Source organism: Nesoenas mayeri (assembly GCF_963082525.1).
Source record: "Nesoenas mayeri genome assembly, chromosome: W".
NCBI classification, from domain to species: domain Eukaryota; kingdom Metazoa; phylum Chordata; class Aves; order Columbiformes; family Columbidae; genus Nesoenas; species Nesoenas mayeri.
Window position 1 is genome coordinate 7,891,371 of NC_137553.1, and position 25,280 is coordinate 7,916,650.

A 25,280-nucleotide genomic window follows, 5' to 3' on the forward strand; every position below is an offset into this window, starting at 1 on the left:
GTTTAACCACGCAGGTCTCCTGGCTCCCTTCCTTGACTTCCTACGTGTCGGGATGCTCTGATCTTGTGCCCGGTAGAAACAGTCCCTGAACACTAACCAACTATCTTGGGCCCCTTTACCTTCAAGCAGCCTTGCCCATGGGATTTCCCCTAGCAATTGTTTGAAAAGGCCAAGTTTGCCCTGCTCAAGTCCAGGGTTGCAATTCTGCTTGCTATGCTGTTCCTGCCACAGGAGATCCTGAAATCCACCATCTCATGGTTGCTGCAACCAAGGCAGCCCTCAACCTTTACTGCTTCAACCAGACCCTCCTTGTTACTGAGGATGAAGTCCAGCAGTGCACCTCTCCTAGTCAGCTCCTCCACCATTTGCATCAGAAAGTTATCGTCAAGGCACTGGAGGAACCTCCTAGACTGTAGCTGGCTGGCTGAGTAGTCCTTCCAGCAAACATCAGGGAAGTTAAAATCCCCCACAAGAACCAGGGCCTGTGACTGTGAGGCTGCTCTCAGCTGACTCTAGAAGACTTCATCAACTTCCTCACCCTTATCTGGTGGCCTGTAATAGACACCTACAACAGTATCACCCCTGCCAGTCTGCCCCTTAATTCTCACCCATAGACTCTCAACTTGCTCCTCATCTGTGCCTGGACAGTACTCAGTACATTGTAGTTGCTCTCTCACGTAAAGAGCAACTCCACCACCATGCCTGGCTGGCCTGTCTTTCCTGAGAAGGACATAGCCATCCATGACCACATTCTAGTCATGTGAGCTGTCCCAACATGTCTCTTTAATTGCCACCAGGTCATAATCTCCTGCCCGAACATAGGTTTCTAACTCCTCCTGCTTATTCCCCATGCTGCGCGCGTGGGTGTACAGGCATTTCAGAGAGCAAGCTGAGCACACTGATTTCACCCTAGGGGTATGGGAGGCCTCCCAGTCTTCATCAATTCTAGAGTGCTGCCCCACTGATGGAAGCCCAGCTACAACCCCATCCCCCTTCAAATCTAGTTTAAAGCTCTCCAAATGAGCCCTGCTAATTCCTGTCCCAGCATACTTTTGCCTCTGCGAGATAAACCTTTCCCGCCTATCACTGTCCAGACTGGTGTCATATAAAACCAGCCATTATCAAAGAACCCAAAGCCCTGCCTGTAGCACCAGTCTTGTAGCCAATCATTTATAGACTGAATTTTTCTATTCCATCCCATGTCATCACCCAAAACTGGAAGGAGGGAAGAGAAAATCACTTGAGCCCCAGACTCTTTTACCATCCATCCCAAGGCCTTGAAATCTTTCTTCATGCCTCTTAGACTGCGGGGTGCAGCTTCCTCCCCATCTGTCTGGAAGATCAGCAGTGGGTAGTAGTCTGTTGGGTGCACCAGGTTGGGGAGCGTCCTGGTGATGTCCCTAATCCGGGCTCCGGGTAGACTACAAACTTCCGTATGATGAGGTTCAACTGCATATTGGGCCCTCTGTCCCTCTCAGAAGGGAATTACCTGCTACAATCACCCGTCTTTCTTTCTTCTCTGAGGCGGTCTTGAGGTGTGGAGTCAACTGCCTCTTTCTATGTGACCTTGTAGGTGGGCCTTGCACCACATCCTCACCTACCTCTTCAAGATCCATATCCATAATCACAGAATGTTTCATTAGCTGTATAATCATTATAAGCATAAACATTTTATTCTACATTATTTTATTATTATCACAGTTAATAAAACTATCCATTCAAATGTGATTAACCATACAACAGAGTCTCTTAACAGATATACTAATATCTCCTTAAGCCTTATCCCTTTTGTCACCCTCAAGTTCCAGACAATCAAAACCCTCCCTTGTCATGAGACGACGTGGAGAATGCAAAATTGCCGGCACGGATTGCCGTGCTCTTTGAGCACGACGGGCGGGCCGCGAGAGTAAAGAGTCTAATTCAATATGAATTTAACATCAATACCCTTTAATGAACTCTTAACAACACTGAATATCAATGTCCACGAGACCACGTTTTTCCAACCCTTATATAATCTATACCCAAAAGGCCATGCGGCAAGCACAGGCTACGATTGGTTACATGTGCAGTCATTCTTCCCATCCCACGATGGTGATTAGCTGCAGGGCACTGTCCACATGCGCAGCGAAGACGACGGCGCCCTCCTGCAGCCTGGGTCGAGGGCAGACCAGCTTCTGTTTACTTCCGCATGGTCCTAGTGCACCTCAGTCACCCCAAGCCCTGGCTTGTTCACAGCATACAGCCCAAAACTCTCCACACTCCCTAATATACATGGCTACCCCACCTCCTCTCCTTCCTTGTTTATCCCTTCTATAGAGTCTAAAGCTATCCATTGCAGCGCTCCAGCTATGAGAATCATCCCACCATGTTTCTGTGATGGCAGTTAAATCATAGTTTTTCTGCCTCACAAGGGCTTCCAGCTCCTCCTGTTTGTTGCCCGTGCTGCGTGCATGCGTATAGGTGCACTTCAGCTGAGCCATTGATTCCACTGGGTCGGCAGACTGAAGAGTCTCATTAGCACTACCCTCAGATGCTGGCATGTCACCCTTGGGTGTGCCTCTGTGTGGGGTCCCGGTCCAATTTCGGACTCAGGAAGGTTCAAAAATTATTCCAGCAGTGAGATTAAGACACAAACGAGGTCAGATGCCGATAAACAACCTTATTTTATGTTTGTGCCTAAAGACAGAGTAAAGACAATCTATTTCATTTTCACATCTAAAGCTAGAGCAACAGAGGAGAAGGGGTGGAGTAATTAGGAAGAAAGTTAAGCAAGCATGCAAGAAGATAAACAGGAGATAAGCAGGAGATAGTCACTGCCAGGGATCCAAACATCATCTCCTGTCTGGCAGCTCTCAGGTTCCAGGCCTCAGTAGTGTTGGCAGTTTGCAGGTCTCAAGTCCTGGTAACACTTGGCAGTTTGCAGGTCTCAGGTTGTGCCAGTATCAGAGTCCAGGTTCTGGTAACAGAGTCCAGATACCAGTAGGTGCTGGTGGCGCTCAGGTCTCAGGTCCACTGGTCCCAGGTGACAGGTTTTGGTCCTGGTGGTGGATGGGCACACTTGCAAGTCGTAACCTGGTCATTTTATGGCAGTTGGTGGTGGGTGTTGCCTGAGCACACTGCAGGCCTGGTCACAGATGTTGGTGGCTGATATCGCTTGAGCTTCATTTGAGCTTACACAAGCTTCAAGCATTCTTTGAGTTTTAGCAATTCACAGTGATCATGCACTTTGCACTTTAACTCACTGTATTTAGGCCTTTACAGCAGGCCCAATTAAGCAAGCAGCATGAACAAACATTTTTCTATAACAAGCAGGCCTTAAGCATATTATTTTAGCAAGCAAGCTTTGAGACAAATAATTCACGATTCTCAGCCTTCCACACTTATGCTGTGTGTTAAGGACCACCGTCTCTCACACACACTCAAACTGTATGCTAAGAGCCACTATCTCTTACACCACCCTGTGGCTCAAAGATTGCTATTTTGATTGCAGATTGTTATCGTGATTGCAGTGTTGTCTTTGTGGTTTTCAGTCGGCGATAGAAGGAGAGGATAGTGAAGTGGGAAAAGAGCATTTGCTTATACAGTTTCAACAGTTGAAGATTTTGATTGGTATACCAGCTGGACATATTTGGCATTGTCTGGTGAGGAAGCAGCTGCAAACTGTGAATTAACCGCAATGCGTTGGATTAGTTGTATTAAACATGGAATAATGCACGGTAAAAAGATTGACATAGCTAAGTCACATGATATATAAAACAAATGCGTTTAACCTGTAGGATACCCGGAAGCCATGAGAATGTATCAAATTCCTGACTTTTCCAGGTTTGGATGGGAACATAGGCTAACTTCCTTATTCCAGCGGTTATTTGTTTAACAACTTCACTGTTGTAATGAATTTTTAAACAACTTGAATAATTTAATTTACCACAAACACCTCCTTCTGCTAACAGGTAGTCGAGAACCATGCAGTGCTGCAAAATTGTTGTTCGCATTTGTGTGGCCTGGTCTGCCAATAGGTCCAGGGCACGAGCAGTTTCAATGGTAATTATTTCTAAAACAGCTTGTAATAGAATAATGTGATTTAGGTTATAAATAGGTTCTCGAGCACCGTTAAACCACTCATAGGGGTTCCAGGTGGCAGGTCCATAATATTCAATGATCTGTTGAGGGGTCCAGTCATCTTTCCCCCACTTTTGGCTAGAATCACTTGTCAGAGCAGTATTAATGGATCTTTTGTTTTGTGTGAGATCATCATACGACTGGACACCTAGGTCTTTATCATCAGTTCCAGGGAGCAGAAAGAATAAGGGACGGATTACTCTGACATAGCATACGCCAGTCCAATTTGCTGGCAGTAGTTTGTATGCATACTGACCACAAATCCAATAATGACCTTTTAAGGCTTGAACACCATTCTCAAGCAGACCTGTCTTTGGGTTCTGAAGGTGAGTCAGCTCCTCCTAATGGAGTAGACTGTAGAATGGTCTGATTTCGGATAAGATCTGTGGCTTTGCAAGACCAGGCACCAATTTCACAGTATCACAGTATGTTTGGGATTGAAGGGACCTCAAAAGATCATCTAGTCCAATCCTCCTGCTGGAGCAGGAACGCCTAGGAGAAGTCACACAGGAACATGTCCAGGCAGGTTTTGAATGTCTCCAGAGAAGGAGACTCCACAACCCCCCTGGGCAGCCTGTTCCAGTGCTCTGTCACCCTCACTGAGAAGAAGTTTTTTCTCAAATTTAAGTGGAACCTCTTGTATTTGAGCTTGATCCCATTACCCCTTGTCCTATCATTGTTTGCCACCGAGAAGAGCCTGGCTCTTTCGTTCATCCATTTACACCTAACTTTAATTCCCCCATAATTTGTTGTTTCATTTTTTGAGGACTAATAAATGGCAAATCATTTCTGGTATTCGGTTGCATTCACCCAAGCCCATTTCCCTATGCAGGGTAATAGGGAATTGTCATTGGTGTTATATAGCCTATAATACTGTTTTTTCTCCTTGGGAATATTCGCTGAGCGCAGGTTAATGTTAGAACAGTCAGTTGGTACACAGTCATGACTAATGCAGTGATCATCACACGTATAAGTCCAATTGCATTTACTGATTCCCATAAAAACACCATCTTTTGGGGTTTGATTCAGACAATATTGACCTAGAGCTGGATATCGTATTAGCCAGGGTGATGGGGCATTTTCTTCCCAAAAGGTATTGTTGCCAATTATATTATAATTGCTCGCAAGCCATTTGGGAGCGATGGGGACAGAGGTCCATGGCCAGCTTTCCAGATCTAATGGTCCTTCACATACCCAGCAATTGGTGAGGTTATATGTACGAGCTATGTGATGACCCAGAGTTATAAACTCATTTTCCCATTCATGATTGGAGATATCATACTGGAGATTCGCCGAGATACTAAGAATGGAGAAAGTGGCTGACAAAAGTAATACCTGAAATAGCACATGATACATTCTGAGAATTACTAACAAAGTTTATCTGAGATTAGCATTAGTCTTCTTTGCAGTGGTGGTTTTGATTCAGTCCCATGGATTTCATCTGTTAAAAGAAAAGAGAGTATGCTCAGTCCTAAGAGAACTGGGCTTGAAATATTAAAAGGAAGGTATAATCCATCTTGTGTTGATTTTGTGTTCCTTTCCAAGAGCATCTTTTGCCTTCCAGGCATATTTGTTTAATGGCTCTTTAAGGACTAGTGGTACTTCTCCGACCATGGGGAGTTCTACTAACACAGGTTGACCAGGGTAGTATGACGGATTCCTGGGGTGATCAGGACCAGAAAGAGCTGAGATTATAGTTGGTGGTTCAGGGTAGAATGCTGTGATTTTTGGGCATCCATTCTTACTCCACCGGCTATTTACATGAGTTGCAGCTTCTCGCAGGCAGTTTGCCCACCCAGTTTCCTGTGGTTTTAGGAAGCGTTTGAGAAGGCCATTAGTTCTCTCTACTATCCCATTAGCTTCCAGATAATAGGGAGTGTGGAAAACCCACGCAATTCCTTCTTTGCTTGCCCAATTTTGGACGTCTTTGGAGGTAAAATGAGAACCATTATCTGATTGGATAGATTGTGACTTGGGAAAAGTGCCAAACCAGCAATCCAAAGCGATCACTGTATTTTCTTCAGTTGCTCAAGCAAATGCCATTGCTTGAACTAATCCTGATATTATTTCTACTCCTACTAGTACATACTGTTTTCCCTCTGACTTTTAAAAAGGACCAATATAATATATCTGCCAGGCTTCCCAAAGTCCTTTTCCCTGTCTCAGGTGTAAGGGAGCTTCTTTTAGAGGGTGTCTGTCTAAACAGCTGTGACACTGGCTGCAGGCTGAGATACGGGTTTGACAGTTTTCTTGAGTTACTGGCCAGCCTCTAACATGGGCTTCTTGGTAGAGATCCTTGGCTCTGATATGTCCTCTTTTGAGGTGTAGCCATTTTGGTCAATCAGGACTCTGCCACATCTGGTTTCCTCCCCCTCTGCCTTCAAATCTAGGTTAAAACCCTCTCAATAAGTCCCACTAACTCCTGCCCCAGGATCTTTTTCCCCTTTTGAGACAGGTCCATCCCATTTGTTGCTAGCAGACCAGGTGCCATGTAAGCTGACCCATGATCAAAAAACCCAAAATTCTGCCGGTGGCAGCAGTCCTGCAGACAGGTATTGATCTGCTGGGTCTTCCTGTATCTTTCCTCATCATACCCTGCAACTGTGGGGACAGAGGAGAACACTACTTGTGCTCCTGATCACTTGACCAGTCATCTCAAGGCCCTGAAGTCTCTCTTGACCATCTTTAGTTTTCCCTTTAACCACTTATGTTATTTTTAACCAGTATGTATCATTAATAAGATTACATTTACAGTAGATCTTTCCCAATTCTATTAAAGATGTACATTTTACAATATCTAGTTAGTTATCCTAATATAATTGTCATATAATGCCCCAGTACATGAATGGTTTGATCATTGCAATCATGTGTTAACATGGTCACTACTGAAAAAGTTAACACGATTGTAACGATCAAACCAGTTTCATCTAGCTTTTACTGTTGATATTAGTGGCTTGATCTGACCAAAAGTTCTCAGCTAGCCTCTCCCTAGTTTTGCCCTTCTTATCTTCTTGCAGGTTTTCTCAGATATGTGTCCCAAGGATATGCAGCTCTGTGTAGCATCAGAGCTGGGCTTTGGATCCTCAGAACAAACAAAACTAAATAGTTGTGGGCGGAGGAACACAAAGAGAGATACCCCCCCCCCCCCCCCCCCCTTCCCAAGAAAAGCAAATTATTCAAAAGAAAGCTCATCACCAACCAACCAATGCCCAGCCAGTCCCTGAGCAATTGCAGCCCCTGCCAACATCCACCCATGCTGTTTTATTGCTGAGCACAATGTCATATGGTATGGAATATCCCTTTGGTCAGTTTGGGTCAACTGTCCCAGCTGTGTCCCATCCCAACTTCTTGTGCACCTCCAACCTACTTACTGGCAGGGTGGTAATGAGAAGCAGAAAAGACCTGGATGCTATGGAAGCACTGCTCAGCAATAGATAAAACATTGGTGTGTTATCAACACTGTTTTCATCACAAATTAAAAACATAGTTCCATACAAGCTACTATAGAGAAATTTAACTCTATCCCAACCAAAAGCAGTACACAAGGACATACTGATATCCTCCTTTAGTTCATGGAAGTTTATCTATATAATCCATTTGCAGTATTTGCCAGGTTCCAAGGCTTCTCTGATGCAACGGAGGTGACATCTTAGTTTTACTAGTTTGCTTTCTTATCATTACAGTTTGCTTTTGTATTGTGTGCTTTTTAATTATGTGTTCAATTTCTTGTTTCATTTGTGGCCAAATATATTAATAAATTTCTTGAATGAGAGTGCACTGTACTCCTTCATGTAACATATTATGACAATCTAAGATGCTTTGCTTTCTTTCAGACAACCCTAGTATCCATGTCTTCTTATTTTTACCTTTTTCCTGGTTTAAACTGCAGCAATTATCCTGAGTCAACTGATCTATTTTATCACTAAACTGTTTCTCAGTATTATTTTCAATCTCTCATGTGCTTTAACATGCTTATATGTTTTTCTCACTGTCTCTCTGAGCTTGTAAAATAAACCTCTGGTTTTCTTCCATCACTATTGATCTTCTATTGTCTGCTTTCCATCCCCCTTTCTCCCAGTCGTAAGTCTATTATTTTATTCCATTATTAACATAATCACTGTCGATAAAGAGAGATAATGCGTTCTCTTTAAAGGATTGCTGTCTTTTAATAACTTCTGTCATAGACTATAATTCTGCTGTTTGAGATAATATTTTGTTCTATATTGACCCTGTCTAGCAACTGAGTACCCACATAGTCCCAGCTAAACTCAGTACATCCTTTCTCCAGTTTTCCTGCTATTTATTCTCCCAATTTAATAACAGCAACATATTGGACTATTCTTTGTCCTTGTTCATACCTAACACTCTTGTCAGTGAACCACATCTTTAGTTTATTACTAGGTTCCTTTAAAGGGCATGCACATCAATGCATAGTTCTTCTTTCCTGAGCAATTGCTCTTTGTTCACAACTGGGATCCACCCCTTATTCAGATCTGGTTGTTGTAATAGTCATACAGTACTCCATCACCACCACCACGCCCAGCTCATTAATATTAACTCCATAAACTGGTGTGGTGGGTTAACTTTGGCCGGCAGTCAAACGCCCACCCAGCCACTCATGCAGCCCCCCTCCTCAACAGGACAGGGGGAGAAAATAGGATGAAAAAAGACAAGATAAAGACAGGGATTTCACTTACCAATTGCCATCACAGGCAAAGCAGACTCAACTTGGGGAAAATTAATTTAATATAATTTACTTTATTACCAATGAAAATAGATTTGGATAGTGAGAAACAAAAACAAAAACAAAAAAATAAACACCTCCACTACCTTCCTCAAGGCTTAACTTCACTCCTTCATTCCCAACTCCTCAAGCAGCATGGGGTGGATGGGGGGGTTACAGTTAGTACATAACAGATCCCCTTTGCCCATCCTTCCTGCAAAAGCTGGTAGCCCGTGGCTTGGACAAGTGCACTCTACGCTGGGTTAAGAACTGGCTGGAGGGCCGGGCCCAGAGAGTGCTGGTGAATGGGGCTGCATCTAGCTGGCAGCCAGTCATTAGTGGTGTTCCCCAGGGGTCAGTGTTGGGTCCAGTCCTGTTTAACATCTTTATTGACGATTTAGATGAGGGGATTGAGACCATCATCAGCAAATTTGCTGATGACACCAAGTTGGGAGGGAGTGTGGAGCTGCTGGAAGACAGGAGGGCTCTGCAGAGGGATCTGGATAGACTGGAAAAATGGGCTGATTCTAATGGGATGAAGTTCAATAAGGCCAAGTGCCAGGTGCTGCACTTTGGTCACAACAACCCCCTGCAGCGCTACAGGCTGGGCACAGAGTGGCTGGAGAGCAGTCAGGCAGAAAGGGACCTGGGGGTACTAATTGACAGGAAGCTCAACATGAGCATTCAGTGTGCCCAGGTGGCCAAGAAGGCCAATGGTATCCTGTCCTGTATCAAAAATAGCGTGGTCAGCAGGACAAGGGAAGTGATCCTTCCCCTGTACTCTGTATTGGTGAGGCCACACCTGGAGTACTGTATTCATTTCTGGGCCCCTCAGTTCAGGAAAGACATTGAAGTGCTGGAGCAGGTCCAGAGAAGAGCAACAAGACTGGTGAAGGGACTTGAACACAAGACCTATGGGGAGAGGCTGAGGGAGCTGGGGTTGTTTAGCCTGGAGAAGAGGAGGCTTAGAGGTGACCTCATCACTCTCTATAACTACCTGAAGGGAAGTTATAGCCAGGTGGGGATTGGTCTCTTCTCCCAGGCAGTCAGCAATAGGACAAGGGGGCATGGGCTTAAACTCTGCCAGGGGAAATTTAGGCTGGATATTAGAAAGAAATTCTTAACAGAGAGAGTGGTCAGGCATTGGAACGGCCTGCCCAGGGAGGTGGTGGACTCGCCGTCCCTGGAGGTTTTTAAAGTGAGGTTGGACATGGCACTTAGTGCCATGATCTAGTAAACAGACTAGAGTTGGACCAAGGGTTGGACTCGATGATCTCTGAGGTCTTTTCCAACCCAGTCGATTCTGTGATTCCTCTTCACACTTTTTCCCTGCTCTAGATCAGGTCCTCTCCACAGGCTGCAGTCTGTCAGGAAAAAATCTCCTCCAGCATGGTCTCTTCCACAGACTACAGTCCTGTCAGGAAAATATGCTCCACCGTGGGTTCTCCACAAGCCACAGTTCCTTCAGGAAATATCCAGCTGCTCCAGTGTGGAGTCTTCCATGGGCTCCCATGTGATTATCTGCTCTGGGGAATACCTGCTCCAGCATGGTCTCTCATGGGCTGGAGGGAAATCTCTGCTCCAGCTCCTGGAGCATTTCTTCCCCTTCTTATTTCTTCTCTGACCTTGGTGTTCACACTGCTGTTTCTCACTTTTTTTTCCTCTCCTCTGCCTGTGTGACATTTTTGACCTTTCTTAAATATGTTTTCACAGAGGCACTGCTAGTTTCACTGACTGGTTCAGCTTTTGTCAGTGGTGTGTCTATTGCTGAGCCAGCTGAAATCGGCTATGTCCGGCACAGGGCAGCTCCTGGTCTCTTCTCACAGAGGCTACCTGTGCAGCCTCTACCAAAACTTTGCCATGGACACCTAATGCAATTGTATTATATCTGGACTGTCAAGGGTGAAAGTCTTAAAGACTGTTATAGCCCAGACTGCTGCTAAACAGTCTTTCCACAGCCAGATAATTTATGTTCTGCCCTCTGAAGAGTATGCATTTTGTATTTTTGTAATAGCACTGCTCCCATGGAATCAGCCAGAGCTTTTTAAAGCAACTTCTTTCAATTTAGTTAAAGCATCATGTTCCTTGTTCCTGTTCCATTCCTAATTCTTTCTCAGTAATTTCCATAATGGTCTCCTGATATCAGCAAAGCTTTCTTTTTCTCCAATTACAATTCCCAAATAGTTTACCTGGGGTTGCCCTAATTGGGCCTTATTCAAATTGAGTTTAAATCCTATTTGGTCTGTTAATCTTAAAACTCAGCTACTTGTCTTTTACACTTCTGTAGCTCAATCACTAGAATATTATCCGCATAACGTTTCTGCTTTGTAAAACCCCTGCATTACCTAAGTAAAGGTATATAATTTGTCTCTAAATGTGAAAGCAAATCTCTTAACTGATTCTTCAGTAAGTCAGATGACAATGAAACAGATGTATAACTGAAAACCACTTGATATTTTCTTGTAAATTAGCAATAATTTTAGACATGCATACTATAAAAGGAACCATCCTCAGGATGAACTTATTTATCTGACAGTAGGATACCATCATTCTCCAAGATCTTTATCAGCCTTTTTAACAGGCCATAATGGAGAATTATATTGTCAAGCCCCTGAGGGCACTAATAGGTCTTAATGGTCCTGATCATCCTTACTTGGGGCCTCCATATCCTCTGCCCAGGAGCCTCAGTTCAGCTCAGACATGAGCCTTCAGTCCCTGCCTATGTCATAGGAGTACTGGGCTCCAGGTCAGCCACAGCTGTGCTTGGCCATAGACCCCGATGAACTGGACCCTGACCTGCAGACTGATTTCCTAGTCTGACCTTGGCCTTGCCTCGTTACTATGGAGCTACTTGGTGATCACTGTCTGACTCTGGTTACTCTCATGGGACCTGATCCTGACACTAATCTGCAGATTGACTTCCTGGCTTGATCTTGGACTTGCCTCATCACCATGAACTTGCTGAGGATCTGGACTCTTAGTTGAACTTGTTTACCATCCTTGTGTCTACCCCGCTCACCTTGCTCAGGTACTGTGAGGGCTCTGGCCAGCAAGGCCCCTGCCTTGCTGGCCTTGTGATTGCATTTGGTTCCTCATCCCTTAGGAAGCAGATGGCCCTCACTGCACCCTGACATGTGAGTTTATAACTTATCACAAAGCACCTTGTTCTAAATACTCCTAAATGATTTCTTCCAGAGCAGTACTAGCTTTTTTAGGATATGGATATTGTATAAGGGGGACAAACTGAGAGTCCCACTGTTTCAACATGGTCATTTATTTTTTTCCACACTGTAGGATTTTTTTTCTGCCATAGTCATGGGACCTGTTGTTTCCAGAATTCTTTATCTATTTCAGTTAAAGTTTGTATTTATTCTCTTGAATCTTTATACCAGTCTTTCCCTGCTTCCTGTATTCCTTTATATTTCTACAAAATATCACTATAAAAATGAAGATTCCATGTTCCATTATCCAGTCAATTCCTAAAATAAGAGGTTATTTGCTATTATTTACTATCGTGGTTTAACCCCAGCTGGCAACCAAGCACCAGACAGCTGCTTGCTCACTACCCCCCCCCCCTCCCCAAGTGAGATGGGGGAGAGAATAAAAAGGGCTGAGATAAGAGCAGTTTAATAAGACAGAAAAAACAAACAAAAACCAATAATTATAATAACAACATCAATATATACATATAAGTGATACACAAGGCAATTGCTCAAAAACACCAGTCCCATACAGCCGATCCTGGAAGAGTGGAGATCCAGAAAGCAGTTAGTACGCAAACACAATTGCACCGAACAGCCAGTCCCAGAAAACAGAGTCCCAGTCCCAAACAGCCAATTCCAAAAAGAGAGCAAAAAGGCAAAAGACAGAAGACCAAAAGAGCAAAAGGCCAAAAACTAACGAGACGGAAAAGCTAGCTCCAGCTATATACAGATGTTGCGGATGAGTGATTTAGGGTCCTGCTTGACACCAAGCACTGTTTAGATCACTTAAAGTGTGACTTAAGATTTCGATGGCAAGGTTCACTCTACTGCTTACTGCATGGAGGAAATATGCCAAGCAGAATCAGGTGAGATTTGTTTTAGAGTGATTTCTATGGGGACAGAAGATGCAAAAGGGTACAGGCAGGACCTTGTGTTGAGTCACAAGGTTCAGAATGGACCCCTTGGCTTTCTAAACTCCTTCTCAGAGAGAAGTCTAGGTGCAGCTAGATCCAAACTTAGCCCTAGACTTGATCAGTGGTTCATATCTAAGAGACACAGAAGGTAAGGGAAAACAGGTAAAGGATTTATGCCCACAGGATTATATGTATACACCCAATTCTTTATATCGCTTTGCTAGGATTTCAAAGTTTCATCATTCTGCATCTCAACCTGCTTATCTCCCCTCCAGAGGACTGGTGTCAGGTTGCTTTGAAGTCTGGGACCTAGGTCTCTCAAAGCAAACTCTCAGGTATGCAAGTTCACAGAAATAAATAATTTAATGGAGTAGTACAGCAGCAGAGTTGGCTCGAGCTGGGTGTCTTGGCAGAGGTCCCAGCCAAGCATAGAAATCCCTGGGTTTTTATTCCCTTACAGACTATTTACCCACCCCTCACACCATGATTGAGTCCAAAAGCAATATTTGAGTCTGGGGTCTTCTTGCTTCTCATTGGATCCTTTTCACTGATCTCAGATGGGCCTTTGTTTTGTTTAGCTGTAGATATTGTTTAAAGTCCATAGCCACTTCATGTCAGCCTTGAAGGTGTTGTTTTGTCTGAATGAATTCTATTTCTTCCCAGCAAAATGCAAAACAGGCCTTATTTCACAGGTGTCTGTGATGACCTGTAGCTGCTTTTGTTTTCATTAAGTAGATACAAGTTTGGTGAATACAAACAGGACTTTGCAACATACAACTTAAGATTTCAGCAAATTCAGCTCACTTAACATGAGGCAGACAGTACATTAAAAATCGCACAACACAGAATCACAGAATGATTAGGCTTGGAAGGGACCTCTGGAGATCATCCAGTCCAACCCATCTGCTAAAGCAGGTACATTTAGAGTAGATTGGACAGGAATGTGTCGAGGTGGGTCTTGAATATCTCTAGAGAAGGAGACTCTACAACCTCTCTGGGCAGCCTATTCCAGTGCTCTGTCACCCTCAAAGAATTTTCTCCTCATATTCAGATGGTACTTCCTATGCTTCGGTCTGTGTGCATTGCCCCTCATCGTTGGGCACCACTGAAAGGAGTCTGGCCCCATCCTCTTGACACCCACTCACGCTTGAGATATTTATAAGCATAAATAAGGTCCCCTCTCAACCTTCTCTTTTCCAGGCTGAACAGACCCAGGTCTCTCAGTCTTTCCTCATAAGAAAGGTGCTCCAGACCCCTAATCATCTTCGTAGCCCTCTGCTGGACTCCCTCCAGTAATTCCTTGTCCTTAAACTGGGGAGCCCAGAACTGGACACAGTACTCCAGATGCAGCCTCACCAGGGCAGAGTAGAGGGGGAGGATAATCTCCTTCGACCTGCTGGTCACACTCTTTTTAATGGACCCCAGGATACCATTGGCCTTCTTGGCCACAAGGGCACATTGTTGACTCATTGTCAACCTGTTGTCGACCAGAACTTCCACATCGTTTTCTGCAGTGCTGCTTTCCAGCAAGTCTACCCCTAACCCTGTACTGGTGCCTGGAGTTATTCCTCCCCAGGTGCAGGACCCTACACTTGCCCTTGTAATAGTAAGTGATTCGTTCTATTTAATACACATTTACTTAAGCTAAATGATTGATATGAAACTTAAATTGAGCTCACCCTGTGATGTGTGAGTAGTAAAAGATCATCGCCATACAGCCACGCTTTTTTAGCAGACAGAGCTTAAAGTTGGCTCACCCAGGATGTCATATTTAAGGAATAAAGTGATTGGTTCTTAGTCAAATTGCTTACAGTGGGAAAGGTATATATGAAGCTCCTTGCACCCACAACTTATTGGTGTTCAGTGTGCTGTTCTGTTTGCTCGTGGGTTTCCTAAAACGAGTTTTTGGCCTGGCTGCAGTTCAGGCATTTACCTCCTTTGGAGCCTATACCAAACTGCTGCTGGTTTGGTTGGAGGGGGTTGAGTGCATCCATCACAATGGAGCATGAAGCTAATGGTAGGGAATATTTCATTTACCAACCTGGCTGTCAGTTTAGGTGCTGTCCTGTGACCCCTCCCAGCTGCTATGTGTACCTAGAGCTGGAAAGCTGAAAAAGTCCTTGGTCTCCTTGGCAACAGCCAAAACATTAGTGAATTCTCACATTCTTTTCATACCAAGTTCAAAACAGTAGCTACTAGAAAGAAAACATTAACTCTGTCCCAAGGAAGTTCAGTGTGTTATCAAATTGTTCTCATACTAAATCCAAAACATAACTGTGCTAGCTACTAAAAGATTATAACTACTATGAAGAAAATTAACTCAGTTCCAACAAAACCAGCACATTTACAACCTCATATTTGATATCAACAGCTCACTGCCCTATTATTAGATTAATAATATAATATTTAGTGCCTTTTTCTTCCTGTTGAAAAGGTTGCTTTCATTTTTTTTTTTTTAATAGATTCTTTAGGAAAATTTTTAGACAAACTGATTCATGCTCCTCTGTCCAGGAAAACAATGTATTTTTTTCTCTACTTGATACAAAATACTGAGGTATGTGGAGCTTGAGCACTGAGGTATACTGCTGCTACAGCTCTTCTTTTAAACTGTTGTATCACTCTTTTTAACTTAGCCCATGTTTTCTTCCTAATCCATTTTGCCATATTTTCTCCTGAATCCTTTAACGCTTTCCACAGCCTTACATAGATTTGGTCCATTTCTTCTGATTTACTAATCTTATTGTCGCTGTTTCCTGTACCTATTTCTCTTATCCTTATTTCTCTGCAACCTCTTCTCTACTGTCCATCTTCACAATTACTCTAAGTCCCTGTTTTCTCTTGATCCATATAAGAATTTTTTCCCTTTTCTCCTGAACCTAGTCCCTAATACTTCATAACACACAGTTATCTCTACCCATTGATTCCAGGGAGGTTTCCCTGCATTTTGCTGCATGGACAGTTGTTGTGACAGCAGGAATACATTTGGGCTGTTAATTCTCATAATTCATCCACTGCTGAAAGAACCTGATTCATCCCTTTTTCTGCCAGGGGAGCTGGAAGGAAAGGCTGGTCAGTACACAATAGATATCACGTCCTGCCAATGTCTGAGAAATCACACATTTGTTCGTAATACCTTGTCTATCTTATTACGTCCTTTGTAAGAAGGGGCAGACCGCTCAAGGAGGACTACAAGGATGTTGTGAAATTATGCAGGGAGAAAATTAGAAGGGTTGAAGCCCAACTAGAGCTGATATGGCTACTGCTGTAAAAGGCAAAAAAAAAAAATTCTGTAAATACATGAGCAATAAAAGGAGGACCAAGGAGAAACTCCATCCTTTAGTGAATGTGGGGGGAAACATAGTGACAAAGGACGAGGAAAAGACTGAGGTGCTTAATGCCTTCTTTGCCTCAGTCTTTAATAGTAAGACCAGTTGTCCTCTAGGTACACAGCTCCTTGACGTGGAAGGCAGGGATATGGAGCAGAATGAAGCCCAAATAATCCAAGGGGAAAGGGTTAGCAGCCTGCTCCACCACTTAGACATGCTCAAGTCTATGGGGCCAGATGGGATACACCCAAGGGTGCTGAGGGAGCTGGCGGAGGTGATCACTAAGCCACTTTCCATTATCTATCAGCAGTCTTGGCTAACCGGGGAGGTCCCAGTTGACTGGGAGTTGGCAAATGTGACAGCCATGTAGAAGAAGAGCCAGAGAGAGGATCCAGGGAACTACAGCCCTGTCAGTCTGACCTCAGTGCCGGGGAAGATTATGGAGAAGATCATCTTGAGTGCCACCATGTGGCACATACAGAATACCCAGGTGATCAGGCCCAATCAACATAGGTTTATGAAAGGCAGGTCCTGATCTTCTGATCGTCTTCTATGACAAGGTAACCCGTTTAGTGGATGAGGGAAAGGCTGTGGATGTTGTCTACCTAGACTTTAGGAAAGACTTTGACACTGTTTCCCACAGCATTCTCCTGGAGAAAATGGCTGCTCATGGCTTAGACAGGCATACTCTTCGCTGGATAAAAAACTGGTTGGATGGCCGGGTCCAAAGCATTGTGGTGAATGGAGTTAAATCCAGTTGGTAGCCAGTCACAAGTGCTGTTTCCCAGGGCTCAGTATTGGGGCCATTTCCGTTTAATCTCTTTATCAACTATTTGGGTGAGGGAATTGAGTGCACCCTCAGTAAGTTTGCAGATGACACTAAGTTGGGTAGGAGTGTTGATTTGCTGGAGTGTAGGAAGGCTCTACAGAAGGATCTGGACTGGCTGGATCGATGGGCTGAGGCTTATTGTATGAGGTTCAATAAGGCCAAGTGTTGGGTCCTGCAGCTGGGTCACAACAGCCCCATGTAGTGCTACAGGCTTAGGGAAGAGTGTCTGGAAAGTTACCCAGCAGAAAAGGACCTGGGGCTATTGGTCAACATCTGACTGAACATGATCCAGCAGTGTGTCCACGTGGCCAAGAAGGCCAATAGCATCCTGGCTTGTATCAGAAATAGTGTGGCCAGCAGGACTAGGGAAGTGATTATACCCCTCTACTAGGCACTGGTGAGGTCGCACCTCAGATACTGTGTTCAGTTTCGGGCCCCTCGCTACAAGAATGACATTGACATGCTGGAGTGAGTTCACAGAAGGGCAACAAAGCTGGTGAAGGGTCTACAGCAGGAGTGTCAAACTAATTTTCACTGGGGCCCACATCAGCCTCGCGGTTGCCTTCAAAGGGACAAATGTAATTTTAGGACTGTATAAATGTAACTACTCCTACATTTATACAGTCCTAAAAATACATTTGGAGGTCTTGACTTAGACTGACCTCCAGAGGAAGATGCATCTCTTTAGCCTTTTGGTTGCAGGGAGTGCCTGGGGCTTCTTGCTGAGGCTGGAGTAGGAGGAGATGGTGCCATTGTCTGCAGAAGATGTGTGTTAGTAGAGAATCTCTGTTGCAAAGTAAAGGAGCTGCAGGGTGGAGGTAAGCAGGCTGCATGATGTCAAAGGTGATAAAAAGGAGATTGACAGGATTTTCTCTAAGATCCTAGAGATACAAGAGCATGAATCTGCAGCTGCAATGAGGGAGGGAGCAGTCAGGGTTTGTGCTGAAAGAAAGGAACAAAGTAAATGGCAGGATTACAGGCTTTGGTCTGTTCAAAGACCTGCTTGGAAGAATTCTGTGTTGTGGTTTAACCCCAGTAGGCAGATAAGCACAACACAGTCACTTGCTTGCTCCCTCCCAGAGGATGGGGGAATTGGAAGGATAAAAGTAAGAAAAATTGTGGGTTGAGATAAAGACCATTTAATAGGGTGTTGTGGTTTAACCCAAACTAGCAATCACAACCCCAATAGGCACTCACTCACTCCCGCCCCTACCACCCCAAATAGGGGAGAGAATCAAAAGGGAAGGGAGAAACTCGTGGATTGAGATAAACACAGTTTAATAAAATAGCAAAATAATACTAATATACCACTACTACTAATAATATATATAAAATGGAAAATAAAATGGAAAAGATACTCAATGCAATTCCTCACAAACTCCATCTGTGCTAAGCAGCCAGTCCCCGGAAGAGAGCACCTTGGTCCTGAACAGCTGATCCTGGGGGAATGGTAGAATCATAGAATCATTTCATTTGGAAGAGACACTCAGGATCATCGAGTCCAAACATAACCTAACCTAACTCTAGCACTAAACCATGTCCCTAAGAACCCCATCTAAATGCCTTTTAAACACCTCCAGGGATGGTGACTACACCACTTCCCTGGGCAGCCTGTTCCAATGCCTGACAACCCTTTCCGTGAATAATTTTTTCCTAAAATCCAATCTAAACCTCCCCTGGCACACCTTGAGGCCATTTCCTTGTCCTATCAATTGTTACTTGGGAGAAGAGACCAACACCAACCTTGCTACAACCTCCTTTCAGGTAGTTGCAGACAGCGATAAGGTCTCCCCTCAGCCTCCTTTGCTCCAGGCTAAACAGCCCCAGTTCCTTCAACCGCTCCTCATAAGACTTGTGCTCCAGGCCCCTCACCAGCTTTGTCACCCTTCTCTGCACTCTCTCTAGTATTTCAATGTCCTTCTTATAATGAGGGGCCCAAAAATGAACACAGTATTCAAGGCGGGGCGTCACCAGTGCCAAGTACAGTGGCACAATCACTTCTCTAGTCCTGCTGGCCACACTATTCCAGATACAAGCCAGGATGCTGTTGGCCTTTTTGGCCACCTGGGCACACTGCTGACTCATAATCAGCCAGTTGTCAATCAACACCACTAGATCCCTCTCTGCCAGGCAGCTTTCCAGCCACTCTTCCCCGAGCCTGTAGCACTGCCGAGGGTTGTTATGACCCAAGTGCAGGACCTGGCACTTGGCCTTGTTAAACCTCATACAAATGGCCTCAGCCCAATGATCCAGCTGGTGTAGATCCCTCTGTATGGCTATCCTACCCTCCAGTAGATTGATACTCCCACCCAATTTGGTGTCATCTGCAAACTTACTATGGGTGCACTCATTCCCCTCATCCAGATCATTGATAGAGATTAAACAGAACTGGCCCTAATACTGAGCCCTGCGGAACACCACTCGTGACCGGCTGCCAACTGGATTGGCTCCATTCACCACAACTCTTTGGGCTCGATCCTCCAGCCAGTTCTTTATCCATCAAAGAGTACACTCATCCAGGCCATGAGCTGCCAGCTTCTCCAGGAGAATGCTGTGGGATACAGTGTCAAAGGCCTTACTGAAGTCTAAGTACACAACATCCACAGCCTTTCCCTCATCTACTAGGTTTGTTGTAGAAGGAGATCAGGTTGGTCAAACAGGACCTGCTTTTCATAAACCCATGCTGACTGGGCTTGATCACTTGTTTTTCTTGTATGTGTCGTGTGACGTTACTCAAGATCATCTGCTGCATGACCTTGCCCAGCACTGAGGTTAGACTGACAGGTCTGTAGTTTCCTGGATCGCACTTCCAGTCCTTCTTGTAGATTAACTCTGTCCTGGGGTGTTATCTTCTTGTTCTCAGACTAAAACCAATCAACAACTGTGCTAGCTATGAAAAAGAACATTTTCTAACTGCATGAAGAAAATTAACTCACTTTCAGTCAAACTAGCACATAGGAAAAGCAAAGCTGTGCGTGGAAGCAGAGCAAAATAAGGAATTCATTCACTGCTTCCTGTAGACCTGCAGCTGTTTAACTGTTTCCAGGAAAACAGGGCTTCCTCATGCATAATGGTCCAAATATCCCCCCTCTTCTTCTTTCTTTCCCACAGCTTTTGTTGAGTCCACTCCCTACTTCTTGTGTACCCCCAGCATACTCGCTGATGGGTCAGTGTGAGAAACAGAACGCCTTGATGCTGTATAAGAGGACAGAGCCAGGCTCTTTTCAGTGGTGGCCAGTGACAGGATGAGAGACGATGGTCACAAACTGAAATACAGGAGGTTCCCTCTGAACATCAGGAAACATTTTTTGACTGTGAGGGTGGCTGAACACTGGAAAGGGTTGTCCAGGGATGTTGTAAAGTCTCCCTCCTTGGAGATATTCAAAAGCCATCTGAATACGGTCCTGGGCAACTGGCTCTAGGTGAGGGGGTTGGACCAGATGAACTCCAGAAGTCTCTTTCAACTTCAAACATGCTGATTCTCGGCATATACTTTTCCTCTCTTTGACCAGCTCTTTTCAGGTAACTATTGCTCCATCCACGCATGAACCAATTCACACAAAGTCACACATAAGAGGCTTTTATAACCATTCTTTATGTTGTGTAAACTTGAACTGTAGAACTCTGTACTGCAGGATGATGTAGGTGTTCAAAGTTTACATAGCTTTAAAAAAGCAATGGGTAAATTCACAGAAGAATTATTGGGTGAGGACTATTAATACAAGGCTCTCTTAGGAAATTCCTGAATTGTTTGAGATTGGGGAGCATTCTGGAGACTATTGCTATTTACTTGCCCTATTCTTATGCCCTTCCCCAAGGATCTGTGAGTCTGCAATTGGTTCCTGCTGGGAACAGGTTCTACTGTAGATGGCCAGACCTAGTGTTAGTTAGCTACTCTTAGGATGATCAATTGCTGAAACAAAAGTAGAAGGTTTCTCTTGGCAGGGGCTCTGTAGGTGGGATATCTTGGTGAAATTTCCGAATATAGCTACTCTGATAGTCTCTCTAAGCTTTAATTTGTGAAACAGATAAGTCTTATTTTTAAAGTATATGAATTCTTTTTGGTTTTGCCCCTTAACATGTCTGATGATTCTGTCTTACAGAAAGCACCTCTACTGCTACATTACAGACCCAAAATGGATTTGCTGTAGGAGAACTGTATTTTCCTTCTGGACAGTCTTTTTGCAGAGACTGTCATCTGGCACCTTAGTGCAGCACTTAATTCTCATGTGACATGAACCAGCAGAATCATTTTGGAAGATCGTAGTGCTTCTATAGCAGACTGTCCTTCTGAATATTTCTAGGGATGTGCTGCATGGATTTTTGGACAAAAATATATATATATTTATTTTTGTACAAATAAAATAAATCGCAACTCAACAAGATTCTACTAGCACTGAGTTTACAGGTAATGAAAACACTTAGTTCCATGGAAGTCAGTCTGATTCATCTATTTGTAGTTACACAAAAATAAGTTAAAATGGTGTGGGAGAAATTTAAACTTTGCTTTTAATGCCAAATTACTATATTTACTTATATTTTTGTCTTTTAACTTTACAACTTGTTTCAGTATGTTTTTTTGAGGTGTTCTTGTTTTATATAGTATGCCCAATTATGTCAGCTTTAATGAAGCCGTTCTATAGAGCATTCAACATACCTAATGATACAGTGACTGTTGATATTTATTATGCTGCATTAAAAACTTTCTTAAAGCCTGGAGATCCAATTACTTCATTAGTTTTGCACAGTGTTTGTTCTTTATTTTGTATTTCAGTACTGTTTTAATATCCTCCCTTTGCATGTTGATTTGAAATGAGTCCACTTGATTTTTTTAATATGCCTTAATATTTTGCCATGGCATAAATTACATCTGATCATAAGAAATACTAATAAGTGCTGAACTTGTGAAATTGTTTTAAAGCAAATATGTCATTGGGGCTTGCAAAAATAAAATCTTAATTTAGGGAGTATTTGCTATTTCATTAGCTGTTAAAATTATGGCACCTTTTGTTGATGTTGCACAAGTTTCCATTTCACTAGCTAAAAATTCTTCAGGTAATTACAAACCAATTCTGTGTTTCTTTTACTGTTTTCTATATGAAACCATAGCTGTTTGTAGCTCAATTACTATTTATCTTTGAGGTCAGATTAGATTACAGGGGCACCATCTGGCCTTAACTGATAATTTTGTTTGTGTCAAGCCCTGAGAGATGCAAAGTACGCTATCTGTATGTGTGTCTGTGTACAGATGTGTGCACCTTAGGGAATCCACTTTCAGTAGTGCTTAGCAGTAGCAGTGTTGACTACACCAATTGAAAGGCTTTTTAAAATAGTCAGTTTCATAAAAATGTGATAATAGTTGAAAGTGACTTCTGCAAGCTGTATGCTGCATAGCATTATATACAGCATGGATGTGAATGTATCCAACATGGGGTCTTAAGTAACTGAAAAGAATATAAGTAGTATTATTGGCAGCCTTCAACTGAGTTTTCCTGTCAGCTGAAAATAACAGTTATATCAAACACACTATTCTTCCATAAAATGTCAATGGCTAGGAAAATCAGTATGCCTGTTAGCACTGTCCTGCTTCTTCCAGCTGTGCTCCCCTACTTTGCAAGAAAGCATTGCTTAACATTACTTGATAATAGCAGGTTGATCTCATAAGAGGCTTATTCAAGTTTTCTAAATCCTACTGCCTCTTCTTGAGTTTTCCAATCGCTACATTGCTCTGTGCATCTTCCATGCTTTTCTTAATTAAACTTTTCAGTTATTCTTTTTGTAGTTCTGCTGTTGCCAGAGGGAAGCTCTAAGTTCTCTTGTTTGCCTTAGGAAATGGGGCCCTTGTTTTCATTTATGGCCAAAGGTGGTAAATGGTGAAGAAATTCAAAGAAATGCAAAGAAAAAGTGTATTGAACTATGGGGATGGTCAAGAGAGCCACAGTAAGGCCAATGGAGTAGAGCCATCTTTGAAAATGATGATGTGAGACCAATACATTTGAACACCTGGGTTAGACATGACTTCTTTATGTCAAGGCTTAGAGCAGGGGTGTCAAACTCATTTTCACTGGAGGCCACGTCAGCCTCGCGGTTGCCTTCAAAGGACCGAATGTAATTTTAGGACTGTATAAATGGCTTAGCTAATGTGTATGCGATGGAATTAGAGGTTTGCTCTGGTTTTGCTGTACTGTTTCTGGACTTGCTTACCTACAATTTAGCTTTTATCTGTTTTTAGCATTAACAGAAGTGACAGAAGAGGATGAGATCTAATTAGTCTCTATTTTTGATAGTTTTTCACAGAACAGTGAATGCAGATGATTTGGATGTATATGTAAGTTAACATAATAGGCCTTTCTGGAGCTATCATTGTATACTTCCCAGTGTAAATCAGGGGCTAGTTCCAGTTGGTGAGGCTTCCAAAGAGTGCAAATATGGTTATAAACATCCATCCTCCATGAACCCTTAATGTACCTGACACAGACACAGAGCTCAAGCCCAGAGACCATGTAAATGCCTAATTCATTGTTCAGCTACAGTCTAAAGGTTTAATAAATATATTTGTGATTGGTCTACTTCAGCATGTGTACAGTGTGGAACCTTGTTGCAAGATCAGATGTTGATGCAGTGCTGTTGAAGTTTATTGGGATTTTATTGTTTCCCTGTGTAGCTCTATAACTGAAAGAGGTTAGTAGTTACAAACATAAATTCATAAAGCTCTCTGCCATTTGATTCTAAATCTTTCTCTAACACTATAGTATAGAATATACGTTTGCAAGTTTGTAACTACCTTTGGAATCACTCAAATTTGTTATGGTGCTATATCAATATATTTAAATCTGTTTATATAGGTATGCATCTGTAGCCAGTGTAACACTTATAGCTGGTGACTGCTCATAATAAAAAAAAAAACACCAAAAAACAACCAGAACCCTATTGTTCACATCATGTCACAATAGATATCTTCATTACAAAAACTATGTCCTATGGGGAGGGGTGGGATGGTGTCTGCACTATTTGTTTGCTTTTTAGCCTTATGGAAAGACTGGATAGACTAGAACTGAATTCAAGTCAGAGGCAAGCCTTGGAGTCAAAGTTGTGTTTTACTTCTTTGAAGCTTTAGAAACACTTGATTTAATGTCGTGATTATATTGGCTAAAACAGTACTGACTTCTTTCTCTCTTTTTTTTTTTTTAACTTTTAAATCTGAAAGTTTGGCTCAATATAGATATTTTTTCAATATTGATGAGGTCATGATTAATTTATTTTGATCTTAATAAAGGTAACATTACTGTGAAGTAATTTTTACAGCCACTTACACTGATAAATAATTGTGGTAAAAAGGTATCTTGTAGCATTATCCTCAGCAGCAATGAGACTAAATTATCCAAGGCTCAGAGTGTCACTAGATAGTTTTCATTAAAAATAGGTAATTCACAGAAAAATATATAATATTACATTTAAATAAGATTTGGGAGCTTGGAAAAATTAACTTTATAAAAATTATTTATTGTATTAAGCATTCTGGATTATTTTATCATTAGAGTATTTTTTTGTTTCAAAGGTCCAGCTTTATTTGCAGGCATATAAAACTGTAAAAAGTTTTTACAGCTTCTTCCTGTTCTATTAGGTTTGAATGGACTTTATTTGTATGTCTTTGCTATGTACGGCTAAAGAGCTTTGCTTATTCTTTTGTGCAAATGGTCAGAAACATGCATTTATAAGACATATGTTTAAACTGTAAATTTAGCATCTACTTCTAGATTGAAAAGCAACACAGGGATTTTCATAAATACATTCAGTGGGGTTTTACTTGGGATTTTCATTTGTGGTTTGTTGTTTTTTTAAGAATGAAGTTTGGAATTTTATGGGTTTGCAAGATCTTTAAGTGGAAGAACTACCCATTGGCAATATTTTAAAATGGATGATCTAGCAAGAAACTTCAATATGAATTGTAGAAGTAATATGCAAAAGATGCAACCTATCTGAAATTGTTTTGTGCCATTGTTATGTCTGGTATCTTTGCATGCCATCTAACCTGAGAATATTTATTTTTATTGGTTGTGCAATAATATACACAACATTGTCACCTCTGAGAATGTGGGGCTGCAAAAATGAGGTTACATTTATGATGATACTGATTTTTTTCAATAGACTGAACCTTTGAAAGTG

General features: G+C 42.7%; 1 protein-coding gene across 3 annotated transcripts in view; it reads left to right on the plus strand.

Moving 5' to 3' along the window:
• LOC308051363 (polycomb group RING finger protein 3-like) overlaps positions 1-21,348 on the plus strand; it is a 90,397-nt gene extending 69,049 nt beyond the window's left edge. For all 3 annotated transcript variants that reach the window (XM_080361744.1, XM_080361743.1, XM_080361745.1), the window contains one exon: positions 21,218-21,348. In XM_080361744.1, coding sequence (XP_080217870.1) covers positions 21,218-21,265 — 48 coding nt within the window. In that variant the 3' untranslated portion in view covers positions 21,266-21,348. The remainder of the gene's footprint in view (positions 1-21,217) is intronic.
• Positions 21,349-25,280: the final 3,932 nt, after the last annotated feature.